The sequence below is a fragment of the Orycteropus afer genome, unplaced genomic scaffold (assembly GCF_000298275.1).
Source record: "Orycteropus afer afer isolate SDZICR_OR568_19922 unplaced genomic scaffold, OryAfe1.0 scaffold00261, whole genome shotgun sequence".
Taxonomy (NCBI): Eukaryota; Metazoa; Chordata; class Mammalia; order Tubulidentata; family Orycteropodidae; genus Orycteropus; species Orycteropus afer.
Window position 1 is genome coordinate 513,217 of NW_006921848.1, and position 15,596 is coordinate 528,812.

Here is a 15,596-nt window from a genome sequence, read left to right on the forward strand (position 1 = left end):
TGTTGATTGCTTCTTCCTGCCTTCCCTACACCCTTCCCTCCCCCAGTGAGACTGAAGCTGAGGGTCAGAGGCGCTTCCGCTGCTGGGAGCAAGGGAGGAGTATGGGGTTGGAGTGCCTCCCCTCTGCGTGGGAAACTGGCCTATGTAAGCAGAGTTGGATGGAGTGGCCAGAGTGGTGCCCTGGAGGGCTGAGAGTGGCTGCATGTGGAAAAAATGACTGGGACGACGGGCTGCGGTTTACACTCGGCTTAGAAATCTGGCCTGTCTTTCTTCAGCTTCTTATAGTCCGTTGAAACTGCCAAGAACTAGAAAGAAAAAGAAATGGGGTGCCAAAGGTTTCTCTGTGCCCAGGGTGGGTCCTGGCATCAACACATAAGCATATGAGAGTGCAAGGCTGGAGACACCAGGAAGTACCTTGTATTGGTCGTTGGGGCTCAGACGGTTCCAGGGCTCTGGGTTGTTCTTTCGGTCCCAGCTGTAAGCGGGAGGGGGAGGGTTAGGGTCTTCTCGCTGGGGTCCTGGATTCTGGAGCCTAATGTCACCGTCAAATCCAGTGAAGGTACTCTTCCTCCCACATCACCTACCCTAGGGGGCCCATTTCGCAGAAACCTACGAGGTTCACATTAGTGGGTGCTGACAAGAGAGACAGAAGCCTGTCACCATTGGCAGCATTGGGCCAGGTGATAGGCTGATAACCCAGGGGCACACCTGCCCGCTCCCCACCATCCTAGCTTAGTCCTGCAGAGCGAGGCCATGGGAACCTGACCGAGATCCTGAGGGTCTAGGTTTTCAGTGATTTGCCTCGTTAACGCCAGGGGAAGCCTGACACACGGGCCAGAGGACCCCACCTCCCACCTCAGCCCGGCGTGGAGTCTCCGCGCACCATCTCGACCCCTAGAGTGCCACCTCGGGCCCCTGCAGGGGGCCCCAGCAGCTCACCCGGCCACACCCGGCGCTCCAGCGCAGAAATAGCGGAACCCAAAGGCCCGGGGTGGGCAGAGCGACGTCGCTATGGCAACCTGGCCGGGAGCGGCGCGGACTCCGCCGCCCGGAGCGGGTCCAGTTGTGAGACACGCAGGACTGAGCGGCCGGCTGGGCCAGAAGGAGGTGGGGTCTCCGTGTTGGGAGCCGGCTCCAGCTCTGAGACCGTGCAGCCTGCGGATCCCCGCTAGGGTCACTCATTCCCACTGTCCCTGAGAGGTCTAGTTCCATCATGCCCTACCCTAGCACCCCTGCTTGCGCCCCCAGCCCGGCCTTTACCAGACGTCGGGGCTGCGCAAGGCGAGTCGCAGCAAGTAGAGCGCAGCGCTGCCCATGCCCAGGCCGATGAAGCCGATCATGGGGATGAGCTGTGGAGAGGGGAAAGCACTTTCAGGGTCAGCTTCTTCCCCGCGGTTCCCACGGGCCCTTTTCCAGCCTCCTGGTCTGGCACACCCTCCTTTCTGGCAAAGCACTTGGAGACTCATAAACCACGACCCCCACACCGTGGTCTCCTTCACCCCACAGCGCGCCTGTCCCAGGTAGATTTGTGGGACATTGGGTACGTTGTACGGATGGGGTGGGGACACCTTGAGGGAAAATTAGGAGCGTTGGGGGAACTGAGCTAGAGGCGGGACACCAGGGGATTTGGGAGACAAGAGAGGAGTTAGAATCAGGAGCTGTGGGGACAGAACTCACGCCTGGATTTCTCTTGATCTGTCGGTAAAGGCGAGACCCCAGACTGGTTCCTGCCATATCTTCTCCTGACTGTCTGGTCCTCTCCAGAGGCTCTGCTTTCTTGGTCCTCCCGGGGTCCCGCCCCATTGGGGAGGGGTCAGTCCAGCCCAGCCCAGTCTGGCCCAGCCAAGGCCTACCAATTGAGATGCACCGCACCCATTCCAGCTCTATTTCTCCCAGACCCAAAGCAGGGAGGGGAATTATTGGGGCAAGGAGAAGTTCCTGTTCTAGACTCTCTCCCCTAGATGTCTGCACCCTGAACCCCAGGACACCACTATACCTGAGACTTTAGGGTCTGAGGTGAAGGACCCAGAGACTGAGGGGGATCCAAGTATAGACTGTTCAGCAGAGGGCACATGCGTAGTGTGTTCATAGGTGGGACCAGGGGCCAGGAAAGCACCTGCAGCACTTCCCTAATACTCCTATAGTCACGCTGGAGCTAGCAGGTCCTGGAAGCCCTGGTCCTGCCTGGAGTGGAGTGGGAGGAAGACTGGGACAGACTGACTGATGGCACTAAGCTGCCTCAGTTTCTCTTGTCTTCGATGGTTTATCTGAGCTGAGATTGTCCTGGAACTGTGGTTCCAGGCCTGAGGAGCCTGGGGCGAATTGTGAACCTAGCTAAGGACAGAGTCAGTCAGTTGGTGCGTAGTTTTGGGGTTTGAGAGACTTGCTCTCGTCCTGCTTATCTCCAGTAAGGGTGAAGGTGAAGCCACTCAAGGAGGCTGCCCTCTGCCTCTGGCTGTGAGGGAAGAGGAAGAGAATGGAGTGAGAGAGAGTGAAGGAAAGATAGAAAAGAAGAGGAGGAAAGAAAACAAAACAGAGGCAACTGCGAAGAGGCTGCCTCTGGTGTGCAGCCAGCTCAGGTGTATGCTATGTTGCCAGAGTGGGAAGGCTCACCACCCCCGACTTTAGGGAATTGAAGTCCTAGGTATGTAGGAATGAACCTTAACAGCCTCTCTCCACTCCCACACTAGCCCTCACCAGACCGCTGCCGGGACCTTGCCAGGCTTCCCCACTTCACCCTTTGCGGGGGCAGGGGCTAGCTATGCCTCTGCTGCTAGGTCCAGGAAGGCAGGGGATGCTTCCTGGGAGCGGCCCCCTCCTCTTCTCTGGCTGACAAGCGCGGCTGTAATTAGGCTGCAGGGTCCTGGGCTCTCCGCCTCCCTCAGGCGGATAATGAGATAAAGTGTCAGAGACAAGGCAAGAACAAAGAGACAGAGACTCACGGCGGTGTGTGTGTGGGGCGGGGGAGGAGGGTTGACGGGATGTCAGCACCACAGCGGTGTGGAGCCCGAGCCCGATCCTCCCAGAGCACCCGCACCTCCAGGGCCTGACCAGAGATGGGGCGTCCTGTCACCTGCACCCTGCAACCCTCCAGTCTTTGTGGGACCAAAAATCAATCCTTGAGCTAGAGTTTGAGCAGCGCACAGCTGGGCTGCACAGCTGGCTCTGTGAGGTTCAGCTGGGGCACCAAGACACCGGGAGGGACGCTTGGCCCCTGTTCTGCCCTCTGTGCCCTTTCTTCTGTGTTCAGGTGACCTAGGCCTGGCGCACCCTGGACTCTCCAGGTCCTGCTTCTTTCTGTAGCAGCTGCTGTTTGTTCTGTCTTGGGCCCTCTGCCCCAGTTCCCCAAGCTCCTCGTTGCATCTTTCCTGCGCTAGCCTCCAAACGACTTCTTGACACGTTTACTTGCTTCTGGTTCCTGTCTCTGACCTCTCTCTGGTTCTGACCATATTTCCAAGCCTCTCCCATCTCTGGATCTTGCACTTTGGGGCCAGGCAGCCAGGCAGGGACTCGGAACTCCTTGGGTTCTAGATCCTACTCCGCCTCATCCTCGCACTTTCCCACTCAGGCCACGCTGGCTGGCCAAGCCGGGTGAGGGACTGCAAGAGTCATTAGCCGCGGATTAGGCGCGACTAGGGGCGGTGTGGGTCCCACCGGGACCGGACTGTAGCGCCTAATGAACGCTATACACCACCAGGACAATAATTGGCGCGGGGGCCACTCCACATATTAAACACGACTCGGCGCCGCAGGCGCTGTGGTGGCGGGTGCCCCCTGGAGGTCGAGCGGCTCCCAACCCCTCTGGGGAAGCATTGGGCGTCCCCTGCTGGGAAGCGCCGACTCTGCGCCCCGCCCCGTAGCATTCTGGTGGGAGCCCGTGCCCGGCTTGTCTGTCCACGCCCAGCCAGCCAACCCAGCACTCCAGCCGCCACCAAGTCCCACAGCCTAAGCTCTTCTGGTGGGAGGTGCGTCCTGGGGGCGAAGAGGGAAAGCTGAAGTGCCCCCCCCCACTCGCCGAGGCTCCATCTGTGCACTGGGGTAGTGCTGCCCCGACCAAGAAGCCCTCCGCTCTCTTCCCATGTTTGCCATGGCTTCTGACTACTCTTCTTTCCTGCTACTTTCTTCTTCAGGCCTTGTCTGAATGTCTCTCTCTGAGTCCCTCTGTTCCTTCTTCTGGCTGTCTCTGTCTCTCTGCAGCTCTCCACCTGGCTTCATCCCTCCGCGTCTGTTTGTCTGCTTGGGTCTCTGTCCTTCCCTCGGCATCTTTCTCTACCTCCCGGTGTCTCTTTACAAAGACCTGTTCTCTTTAGCTCCATTTCTATTCTCTGGCTTGCTGCCCCTGGGGGCTGCAGAAGTCCAACGGGACTGCCTGGTGACACTTCGGGGTCCCATCCCGTTTCACCTCCACATGTCCGTCACCTCGGCACGGCCTCCGTCTTCCCGCTGCAGCTATGGGGCGGGGAGGGGCACCCGGGAGAGAAGATACAGTGCCCAGCATCTGTTCGGGAGCCCCGGGGCGCCTGACCCCCCTCTGCAGCTATTAAGGGCGCTGGGTCCCGAGGCTCCGAGATGATCATGATTGCATCAGCCAGACAGCCGCGGAGCCGGGAGCCGCGCGGCGAGCGAGCGAGACAAAGACGCCCGCGCCATCTGTTTTATGCAAAGCGCTCTCCACCCGGGACCCAGGAGTCCCGGCGCCTGGGCCAGCTCGGGGCACAGGGTCATGAGCATGTCCCCACCTGGCGCCCCGCTGCGCCGTGGCTTCCCCCCCTTCCCAGCACCCGAGGGGCCGCTGAGCGAGCGGTGTGTGTGTGGGGGTGCCGAGGGTGTTGATGTGATTGGAGCGGACGCGGCTGTTTCTTCAATAATGGATGGAGATGATGCGGGCGGCGGAGCCGAGTCGGCCGGCCGGGAGAGGAGAGAGGAATAAAAATGGGGAGAGGAGGGGGTGGTGAGGACGGAGACGCACCCAAGCACACACGCACAGACACACACGCGCGCGCGCGTCACACTGTCATTTGGGTACACGCTACTGCGCGGCTCACACCCAGGCACACGCCCACGCACTGTCACCGAGACACACGCACCTGCAGGCGGAGACGCCAGAGCAACACACACCAGCGGCTCCTCCTGATTCCCTGTCTTTCTCTCTCACGCACACAACCCTGCAGATCCACGGAAATGCCCACACGTGGACACACCAAGGCGCAGAGAGGCACAGACACGCCAAAGAACATATGCACACCCAGACGAGACACCCAGGGGTACAGACAGAAATGATTAGGGGTGGGGTGGGGTGAGCAGGGCACGGACAAACCTAACAGATTCGGACGCAGTGACACAGATACAGGCACTGACCCCACACCTGGGACTCATATAAATACACCTCACACTCCCGGGGATACACACACAGGAGCAAAGCGGACAACCGCCAGAAACCCAGACTATAGCCCTCCCACACACTCAGCTCGAACCCACGCATATGCAGGAGCTGCCGCCTGTGTCTGGCAGGGCTGGAGTGTGGCAGCGAGGTCGCTGAGGTCCCGCGAGCAGGCCTCCTTAGCCAAGCAGTGTATAATGAGGTCGTGGTGACAGGAGGCGCCTGAGGCTGTGGACTCACTGGACTCCACTCCTCCTGCGGGACTCCGCTTGACTGGGGCTCAGCCTGCGAGCTTCTTTACCCAGCCACTAGGGCAGCCAGGGCGGGCCTTGGGCCGACCCAGTGCATCGCACCTGGCCAGAGCAGTTCCGATGTAAACGCAGGAGCCATAGGGGGACATTGGTGGCTGTACTGGGAGACTCCTAGGATTCCCTACATGGGCCAGGAGGCTTGGGTTGAAGAAAGCACACTGTGGGCCCCTCGCTTTCCTTCCTTGTCCAATATTCCGACTTCAAGGGGCAGGTTTTTTGTTTGTTTGTTTGTTTGCTAAGAGTGCTCCGGTGGCGTAGTGCCCCAGGCATTTGACTGCTAACCAGAAGGCTGGCGGTTCAAATCCACCAGCCACTCCTCGGAAGGCAGGTTGGGCAATCTACTTGCGTATTGATACTGCCTTGGAAACCCAGAGGGATTGCTATGAGTCGGCACATAACAACAAGAAGAGTGAAGGAAAAAGAGTGAAAGATGAAGTGGTGAGGATTGGGGTGGGAGTTGTGCCTTGGGCTCTGCCACCCCAGTCACTCCTCGGCTCTGTTTTCAATTCAGTCCGCTCCTTGGCACAGACTTATGACCTTTGCCGCTTGCGGCAGCATCATCCATCACCCAAGCGGCCGCTCGATGGAGTGGGAGCACTGGGGGCTCACACAGGGTCGCTGTCTAGCCCATCGTCCTCTCCTGGGGCCTGCTCTCTGACTCGTGGACCAGGGCTTAACTGGTGAGTGGGTACCAGGGACAAGGCGTGACTATGGGGATTGATCAAGACACTGAACCTGAAGTCCCCAACCCCCACCCCAGCACCCCTTCTTTAAGCTCAGTGCAGTCCGCCTCCCCGCTCCTCCAGCCCCCCTCTCTCGGGCCCTTTGCTTAATTTCCTATTAACTGCTGATAAATCCAATTAAACCGCCGCTCTAATTAGGGACAGCTGCCGGCTCCGCGAGGCGGGGAAGCGGGGCGCCCCCCGAGTGTAGGGGAACAGCCGCTCTCTCCCTGCTTCTCTGGCACCCCCCACCAGCACTGCTGCCCAATGAGCCAGTAAATTGGTTTTGTTTCAGCATTATGGGGGGCTCTCTCGAGAATCTCGGGGGGCTCCTGTTTTGAGTACCTCAAACCGTTAGATGAAGAGAGGTGATGTGGGCCTTCCCTGCGTCTCTCATGGTAGGCAGGGCCGCGAGGTGGGGTGGGGACAAGAGGCTGATTTTTGCGTGATTAAGGGAACTGCTCCTATTCCAGTTTAAGTTTGATTAAAGGTGGTCTACCTGAGTCTTCCTTTACGACCCCTGCGCCGCCCCCAGGCGTCTGGGACGGACAAGGGCAATGGGAACAGGAGCCCGGAAACCCAGTTCAGCAGCTAGTCTTCTGTGCTTCCCTACCCCCTCCATTCAGCCTTCTGGCAGGAAAAGGGGCGCGTCCGTCCCAGGCCCCCTTCTTCCCAGCCCAGCTGAGCCTCTCTGCCCTACCCCCTCCAGCAGCAGATGGTGCCCGGGCTCCCGCTGCCAACCTTGCTAGGCGGTGCCAACCTCAGGCCTGGCAGACAAGCGGCAGAAGAGCTCCCGGCTGGCCACGCCGACCCTCCCCCACCCGCCATCAAGCTCAAGAATCTCCGCCTGCCTCACTCCAGCGACCACCCCAGGCTGCCTCTCACTGGTCCGCTCCCAGGTCCCCAAACTCCTCGTCTCCTACTGCTCCCTTCCCTACACTTCCCCGCTCTCCGCCACCTGCCGCCCTGACCAGGGCCGACGTATTTGCATATTTACATATGCAAACAATAACATTTGCATACGACGCGCCGCAGGGGGGCCTACGTGAGAGCCGGGAAGCTGCCTGCCCCGCGCCCTCTCACTCTATACCTGTCGGAAAGGACTGGGGAGGGGGGCGGTACGGGAGGGGTTATACCCACCTAGCCTCGCTCTCTCGGTTCCCCGAGGACTTGAGGAAGTGTTGCCATGGAGACGGCACGCACCCCACCTCCTCCCAGGCCTAGGGTCTCGGGCTTGTCTCTGGTTCTCTCCCCCTAGGTCCCTCGCTCTCCAACCAAAATCTTGCATCGCCCCCTGGCGGCCCAAATAGGCGCTGAGCCAGGTTCCGAAACCGAATGGGCAGCCCGCAGCTGAACCACAGCTCCACTACCGGATTCGGCTCCTATAGTCGCAAAAGGGCGCAGGGGCGGTAATTTCAGTCCCGTTACCCTGCTTGTACTGACCTGAGGCTTCACCAGGGGGACGCACGTGTATCCCCACCTCCCAGTACCCTCAGCCGAGGTGGGTTTCGGGTTACCCGATAGCACTGTGGTGGGTTCCTGGACTGCATTCGCCACCCCACCACCCTCAGGTAAAGATCAAACTTTTGTTAACTTTTGTCAAAACTTTAATAAATGGACATCGACGGTTCGCCTCTCCCCAGGCGCTTCCTAGTGGAGACACGTCCTTCTTCAGCTTTAGCATGCTGTTGCTCAAGGGGGTGCGGGTGGCGGGTGCTGGCTGCTCTGGGCACCAGGTATAGGGGGCGGGAACCAGTTCCTTCCCAGAAGCCCCGTCAGGTTCTGACGGGCCTTCCCACCCCCTTCCCCTCTCCAGCAGTCCAGTGACCCCCGCCCCTTTCCTCCCCAACCTCCGCTGGGCCCGCCCAGAGGGGGGAATAGGTATGCCTCGCCAGCAGGCGCCCGCACCCCTAAATCTCCTCCAAAAAGTCGGTGGGAAACAGCCCCACCTTGCGGCCGGTGTAGACTTTGACGTAGCCACCAGCTTCCTCTCCTTTTTGCACCACGATCTGGGGGATTAAAGGGAGTAGGAGAAGAGGTATCGAGGGGGAAAAAGTAGGAGTAGGGTAGTCAAGGGTTATGGAGGCCCATTTTAGTGTCATTAATGGGTTAAATCTCCAAGAAGTGTGGAGCAATTCAGATTTGGAGATGGGTTGGGGCACCAACCTGGTCCTTCTTGAGAGTGATCTGCCCTATCTCGCGGTTCCCCACAAAGGATCGTGTTACACGGTGCACGCGCTCTCCAGCTCGGACCCGAATGATGAAGTTAGGAGGAAAAAATCCCACCTTCTCCCCGATTTTCCCCTAGGGGAGATGGTAGTGAGGATCAATCTCTCAAGTGACTAGATTCTAAGTACTCAACACTAGTCCTACCCTAGCCCCATCCACTTCTTACCCGCCACCACTCCTCATTGGAGTCATCAATGACTGTGATCTTCTCTCCAGGCCTGCGAGAGGAGGGGATGGCCTGTGAGATTTAGGGGGCTCATTCACATTCCTGGTCCTGGCTCCAGCCCCAACAGGCTCAAAGCCCAGAGCCCCCTTTTCCATAGGAAGCCTAATCTGCCCTCTCCCCTTCCCAGAACCCCCCTCCTCTCAAAGCCTCTCACGGGAAATCCAGATCATCCTTCTCCAGAGCTTTGAAGCGATAAAGAGCCACAAAGTAGTGAGACTGCTGGAAACCAGGCTGCTTGTGCTAAGGGTGAGAGGAGATGATGAGTCGCAGAGCTCCTCTGCCCCACACTGAGGGGTGGGAGTCCAAGACAGGAGCATTTTCCAGACACATTCCATTCTAATTCTCTTCCAGGTCCCTGAACTGAGAGGAGTTACAGTGTCTGTGTGCTGCAGAGGGCAAGTTAAGGGTGTTGGGAACCCAAGGGGTAAGTGTGAGCTTCTGCTGAGGTCCTCAGCAGTATCAGATCTGCGTTAGGGGGCATGCTGGGGTCTTTGCAGAGAGGAAGCATTCTCACTTTGTCATCAGGTGTCTTCTTTTCAGCCTTCTTATCCTCTTCAGTGTTTCCTGGGATGGGAAACACCAACACATTGTTTCTGGCTTCTAGAAGGCAGCCCTCATCCTCTTATTCTCTTTCATTTCCACAATTGGCCTGCCCTTTGCCCCTCCATCCCATACCATAAGTGAGCCCCTGACCCTACTCCACTTCTATAGATAGAGATGGGTGACACTCACCAGCCTGGGGTTTTCCTTCCTCTGGTCTGGCAGACTCTGGTTCCTCCTCCATCATGGCTGCTAGAGGCTGGAGGGGGCACCAGAGTTAGGGAGATAGGGTCTTGGGAACCAGTCAAGCCACAGAACTACAGAATATGGTATCAGGGTTGGAAAGAGCCTTGGAAGAAATACCTACTTCAACATCCTGGTTGGTGGGTGACTCACATTGTGCTTGAATGTGGCTAATGACAAGGAGCTCACCTTACAAGGCAACCTCATGTAATTTTGGGGCAATTCCCTACATTAAGCCTATGTCAGTTGCCCTGTAACTTGTATTTATTGGTTCTGGTGTGACCTCTAGAGCAACATAAAATATAGTCTCTTTAAAGATCTGAGAACAGATGTTATGACCCTTCAAATCACCCCCTGTGATCCAGAGTCCAGATCCTTCACTATATAGTCTACCCTTAGAAATACTCTATAGAGTGTAACAGAAAAATGGAAAGCACAGATTTTATAATTCCCTTAGGAGAAAAGAACCCCAAGAGTGTGCTGGCCCTTCTAGAAGCAGCCAAATCACACTGCTAGTGCTTAATAAGGTATCGTTCACACCACAAAAATCCCCTTATCTTCTGTCAATCTCCATACCAACCACTTTGAGGCCAGATTTCTAATTGTGTTCTTATGCAGTTGATTTTTTTTTTTTTTTGGGGGGGGTGAAGCCAAGAACAGATCATTTCTCCTTACAAAATTTCCTATTATTTGTTTTGGCCTATTCTTCTAGCCAATAAATTTTTTTTAGTATATTACTGTGTGTAAGTTTCCTCTCCTAGTTTTCTAGTTCCTACAAAATTAATCTACCACTTAATATGTGTGTCAGTTAGAAAAATATCTTCATAGGTAAGGATCAAGAACCAAATCATGTTATAAGGCATCAGAAATCTCCCTCTAGCTGGACATTCCCTAAAGGACCAGGACCCTTTGGGTATTATCATTTAATCAAGTTATAGGAAACCATCGAACTAATCATCATCCATATTAGTTCATCCTGGCTATCCACAAAGAAGATATAAAGATACTCTTGTTAGTCTCTGCTGAACTGGTACTGATACACACTAAGTCTATGACACCACCAACTTATTGTCCCTATTACAAAAGGAAATGAGGTTAGCCTTTGCCACTAGTTTTGTGCCTCAGTTTCCTCATCTATAAGATGAATGACCTTCATGGTTCCCTGCACAGGTCTAAAATTCTCTGATTACTTGGTGTGACATATTCTCTCCCCCGAAATCCAAAAACTCAGCTCTTTTCTATCATCCAGCAATGCCACAGGCCCAAGGCCTACCCTTCAGGTAGTTATAGTGGTTAATCTGAAAAATTCAGAAGGGAGATCCTGGGGGAAAAAGTACTCCATGGCAGGAGTTCTTAACCTGAGGCCCACAGTGAACTACAACTGGCCCCAAAACTCAACTTGCACACAAGAATTTGTTGGGTTATATGCAGTATTAGGGGAAGAGGATCCACAACTTCTGTCAGCTTTCTAGAGGTGGGGCATGACGTACTCCATGTGGTCTTAGTGAGGAACCTCAGGGGGAAGGTACAGTGCTCTCACATTTTTCTTATCTGCCTGTCCCTTCTTCCGTTCCTTGTTTGCCATGATCACCCCAGTACGCAGGGTTTCAAACACAGGGTCACTGCGATTAGCAGCAGCTAGTGGGAATGGAAAGAGAAAAAAGGAAGATATTACTGTGGAGGCCAAGAAAGGCTTGGAGGAAAGAGGCCGCTTAAGGAAATGAGAGGTGAGACTGGGTAGCTAGATACCCATGGGGCAGCAGAGGAGGATTAGGGAAGGGTTAGATGGGCAATACCTGGCACACCAATCTATAAAGTCTCTAAACACATCTCTGGAAATGTAATGGGAAAAATTCTTTTTACCAGAATTCCTTCCAAGCAGAGCATTACAGAAGTTGTCAACTTTGGTAAATTGCTTGGAAGTTGGGGCATGCTCAAATAATCACTATTGTCCTCGAAAGAGAGTGGGTCCTTTAACAGCTGGCTTTTGTTTTGCTTAGTGACATATGCAAGCTGGAGTGTTATCAATGGCTTTTTCTTTTTCACCTATGGTTCTCACAGAGTTCAGCCTCTACTCCAGATAAATGCTGAGCAAACTGTCAATGAATAAGTTTTCATAGGTTGCTGTTATGAATCTATCTGGCCCTTGGTCTGGCCCTGAATCTGGCATGATTCTGAACAAGGATGAGAACAGTCTAGAATCCTTGCTCTTGCTTAGAAATGGTTCTACATAAGAAGAGCACAGATTTTTAAACCAAGCAGCTTAGATTTCAGTTTTGGCTGTGTCTCTCCTTATGTGTGTGTGGCCCTAGCTAAGTCTCATCATCTTCAGCTATAAAACAGGGGAAATAATATTGGCTGTATCCAAGATGGCTCAGAATACTAGGCTGAGAGAGAACAATGGGAAACAGAACCTGTTTTGGAATTTGGCTCCTAAAACTAGAGATGGTACTGAAACAACCTTCAGGTTTGCCTATTCTCTCAGGTCCCATACAAGGCACTTACAGACATCTGTGACACAAGCGTACTGCTGGTTGCTGTAGAGTGGGGAGCTATAGGCCCGACGGAAACCAGGGGGCTGTAGGATGGGATGGGAGGGAGCATTAGAGATAGCAACGTAGGACCCACAGTCCCATTTCTCCCAGTGTGTGTTTACCCCTTCTTAGAGTAAGACATGGGCTGAGAAAGAAAAAGCAGACAATGAATGAGGTGACTCAAGGAGGTGGCAAGGGTTGGCTGGCAACATGCTCCCTCCCTTCTGTCTCCTTTCTCCCCAGCGCCTACTCACGATCTTGCCAAAGCACCTCTGCATCTCCACATAGGACTGGCAATGCTCATGGATGTTGGTTTTGCAGTTCTTACAGCGAAGCCCAAATTTGTTGTTGACTTGGGAGAGGGGAGAACATCTGGGTGAGGTTCCTGATTTCCCTGCCCATTTGCATCACTGCTGCTACTTTAGCTCTTAGGGTTCCTTTTCTGTCTGGGACTTTACACACTCCCAGTCTCTAACAGTATTTTCCTAAAGCCACATACTGGCACAGGCTGTCTACTATACAAATATCTATCTCCTAAACTCTTTTTCCCATTCCCTCGGCCTTTGACATCACTTTCTCTCCACTTCCCTTCATGACTCACGCACAATCATCCGAGCACAGACATCACAGAACTTGGGTTTCTTGAAGAAATGATCCTTGAATTTGTGGGGCTTATCATTGACAAGCTTAGGTGGTTCTGGGGGTGGCTCCTCCTCCTCTTCCTCCTCCTCCTCCTCTTCCTCATAGATGTAGTAGATGGGCCCACTCCCAGCTCCCACTGCCTCCCCATTGGCCTGGGGCTCTTGGGGCAGCTCCATCTCCTTTGTCCCTGTAGACCCCTTCCTGAACAACTGCTTCAGACGCTGTAGCTGAAGGGAGGAAGGAGGGAGTGAAGGAAATCCAATGTTAAAGTAACTGTCACCTTCTTTAGAGTGAGGCTAAAGCTAATTGGGTGTTTTTCTAGTACCCATGCCCTAGGATTATGGAGTACTGGGGGCTGCAGGTACTTGCTGGCATTCTAAAAATAAATGCATCACACACAAGTGAAATCAGTTCAGGTATTTTTCTTCAAGGGCTGTCATGGCTTCCCAGTTCCCCACACTCAATGGTCAGAGGCCCAGACTCACCCCACTTTGCCGAGTCTCTGCCGGAAAGGAGGGCTTAGGAGGCTCCAGCACCTCCTTTTCAGTCATCCTGCAAGAGGTTGGACCCACTATGAAATCTAATCCTTGACTTCCACTCTTCCCTCCCTTATTCCTGTCCCTTGCAAGCAGGGTGGTCCTTGAAGGGAAGGCCTTGGGAAAAATTTGGTTAAACAAGAGATCTTTTCACAGGGCTTATGAATAAAAACACTCCATGGAGATCCAGAGAAAAGCCAGGCAAACTCAGGAACTTCCCAGCTGAAACCAATACCCATCCTTCCACCTTGAGAGGCAAAAGGGCGCAGGGGCCTTAGTTCATAGCCCTAACAGTGTTCAAGGCTGTACGGTTTGGGGATTTTCCAAACAGGCACTTTGTTTTCCTGGGAGGCTGTGGGCAGTAGAGATGAGGCATGCCTTCCTAGACCCCCTTAAGAGGTTTAAGGTGTATATCCACCTACATGCACAGAGAGATGGGCTGGGGACACTATCCTCTACCTCCTTTTTGAGCCCTGGGGGCCGCTTGCCTAGTTCCATCCCAGCCTGCCTTAGGCCTTAGCTATTTTAAGTTTTCAGAGTCATATGAGCCTTTCCTTCCCTTACTATTCCATTCCCCTGACCCCACCCCAGCCACCCCGCCAATCCTAGCTCTAGTGCTGGAGTAGAATAATACTAATTCCTCACAAACTACTCATAGACGGGAGAAATGAAGAAGCGACTAGACTAAGGACTGGGAAACTGGGGTGAGCAGTTCTGGAAATGTAAAGAAGATGAAGAGGCAACTTACGTGTGGGATTCCCTAAGCCAGTCCACAGTCTGGGGAGGAAAGAGGGATCCCCTGGGGGCTTGGTGATGGTGCTGGGGGAGGACTGGTCCTCTTCCCTGGGGGCTGAGCCCCCCCAGTACCTTCCGTACTCACACGGGCTACCCAGACGGTATTTGTAGACCTCCTAGCCTCTCTCCTTGGTGTCAGAGCTGAAATGACAGGGCTGGAGTAAAGCGGACAGCTGAGCAACACAGCTGACACAGAGAAATTAGACACGGGGAGGTCTAGGGCAGGGCTGGACCCTAACCCCGCCCATCCCCCAGAGCTGCTGTTGCTTGACTTCATCTATGGTGAGCAGGCCACGCTGGCTAAATTCAGGAATCAAGGGACTGCTTCTATTCAAGCTGCACACTGTGAGAGGATTTTAGATGAAGTTACCTTATTATTGACAGGATTCCTCATCCCATTTCCCCAGGTCCAAACACCTTCCCAATTCTACCATTCCCCAACTACTTCAGGTACTACAGACTTCAACTTCTCAGCCTTAGCTTTAAACCCTTAGGAAAGAACAGGCTGAGAACTGGAGCAGAAAGGATCACTTGAATCCTTAGAGCTCTCCTAACAGCTAGCCTGGACTGCTTTCTTATCCATGAGGAGTCCTTGCTCTATTCTGTAAGGTAAAAACAATCTGTAGTCTGCTTTGTTCCTTCCAGATGCTTCCAGAGACATCTTCCCCTTTTTCCTCTAAAACCTTTGTCATCAGAGTAAAGAGAACCTTAAGGGCTGCTGAAAAAGACAGGTTAAGAGTCCCATCTGAGAGGCTCTAGGGGAGTGAGGGTCTGACAACCAGGTAGGGATGGTCTAGTTAACAGTGGACAGGAGGTTACAGATGTTACACGGAGAGTTTTAAACGTATCTGTAAATGATGTCTCCTTTCCCATGAGAACTGCAAACTCTTGGAGGTAGGATAGCCATGCCTCACGACTGCTAAGTCAATTTGACTCCCTGGTTCCATCTCCTTCCTCTGATACTCAAGTGTATGAACTGAGGAAGTCAATAAGTTAGCTGGCATTCTTATCTCACACAGATGTAGCTTTCTATCCTTTGGGCTGTGACATGGCTGGAAGAACAGTTACTCTCATCTCTGAGGAGGAAAATTTATAGGTGGTAATCTAGTGCTGAATTATCTCTTCTATCTGTAAGAAATAGAGGATCAGGTTGGAAGCAGGGTCAGATAAGCTTCAGAGGAGCTTGCCTAGAGATACTGCCACCCAAGTGATTTCCAGGGCAATGTGCCCTGCCATTTCTACCCACTGCTCTTTTCCTCTCTCTTAGGGATTGTTGTTGTTGTTATGTGCCGTCGAGTCGGCCCCAACTCATAGCGACCCCTCCTTGGGTTTCCGAGGCAGTATCACTACGGAAGTAGGATTGCCCAACCTTCCTTCCGAGGAGTGGCCGGTGGGTTTGAACCGCCAGCCTTCTGGTTAGCAGTCAAGTGCTTTAGCC

At 54.0% G+C, this 15,596-nt stretch overlaps 2 protein-coding genes across 2 annotated transcripts; both read right to left on the reverse strand.

Moving 5' to 3' along the window:
• Positions 1 to 248: 248 nt before the first annotated feature.
• NDUFA4L2 (NDUFA4 mitochondrial complex associated like 2) lies at positions 249 to 1,734 on the reverse strand. The gene is made up of 4 exons (XM_007950017.1): positions 1,678 to 1,734; positions 1,261 to 1,349; positions 415 to 475; positions 249 to 305 (listed from the first exon to the last, which is right to left on the reverse strand). Exons 1-4 carry the CDS (start codon positions 1,732 to 1,734, stop codon positions 249 to 251), a joined length of 264 nt encoding a protein of 87 aa, XP_007948208.1.
• A 6,589-nt stretch (positions 1,735 to 8,323) lies between these two features.
• STAC3 (SH3 and cysteine rich domain 3) lies at positions 8,324 to 13,378 on the reverse strand. The gene is made up of 11 exons (XM_007950018.2): positions 13,313 to 13,378; positions 12,787 to 13,054; positions 12,440 to 12,537; positions 12,157 to 12,229; positions 11,192 to 11,289; positions 9,601 to 9,667; positions 9,383 to 9,432; positions 9,023 to 9,108; positions 8,809 to 8,860; positions 8,580 to 8,717; positions 8,324 to 8,422 (listed from the first exon to the last, which is right to left on the reverse strand). The coding sequence occupies exons 1-11, from the start codon at positions 13,376 to 13,378 to the stop codon at positions 8,324 to 8,326; spliced, it is 1,095 nt and encodes a 364-aa protein (XP_007948209.1).
• Between the last annotated feature and the right edge of the window lie 2,218 nt (positions 13,379 to 15,596).

What these genes read in the sequence shown, in the direction of transcription:
- NDUFA4L2 (XM_007950017.1), bottom strand. Translation starts at nt 1,734, where the DNA reads ATGGCAGGAACCAGTCTGGGGTCTCGCCTTTACCGACAGATCAAGAGA. An exon ending in TTGCGCAGCCCCGACGTCTG is followed by an intron (nt 476 to 1,260) that starts GTAAAGGCCGGG and finishes TCCCGCTTACAG; the next exon opens with CTGGGACCGAAAGAACAACC. An exon ending in GCCCCAACGACCAATACAAG is followed by an intron (nt 306 to 414) that starts GTACTTCCTGGT and finishes TTTTCTTTCTAG; the next exon opens with TTCTTGGCAGTTTCAACGGA.
- STAC3 (XM_007950018.2), bottom strand. Translation starts at nt 13,378, where the DNA reads ATGACTGAAAAGGAGGTGCTGGAGCCTCCTAAGCCCTCCTTTCCGGCA. An exon ending in GGAAGGAAAACCCCAGGCTG is followed by an intron (nt 9,433 to 9,600) that starts GTGAGTGTCACC and finishes TTCCCATCCCAG; the next exon opens with GAAACACTGAAGAGGATAAG. An exon ending in CCAATGAGGAGTGGTGGCGG is followed by an intron (nt 8,718 to 8,808) that starts GTAAGAAGTGGA and finishes CATCTCCCCTAG; the next exon opens with GGGAAAATCGGGGAGAAGGT.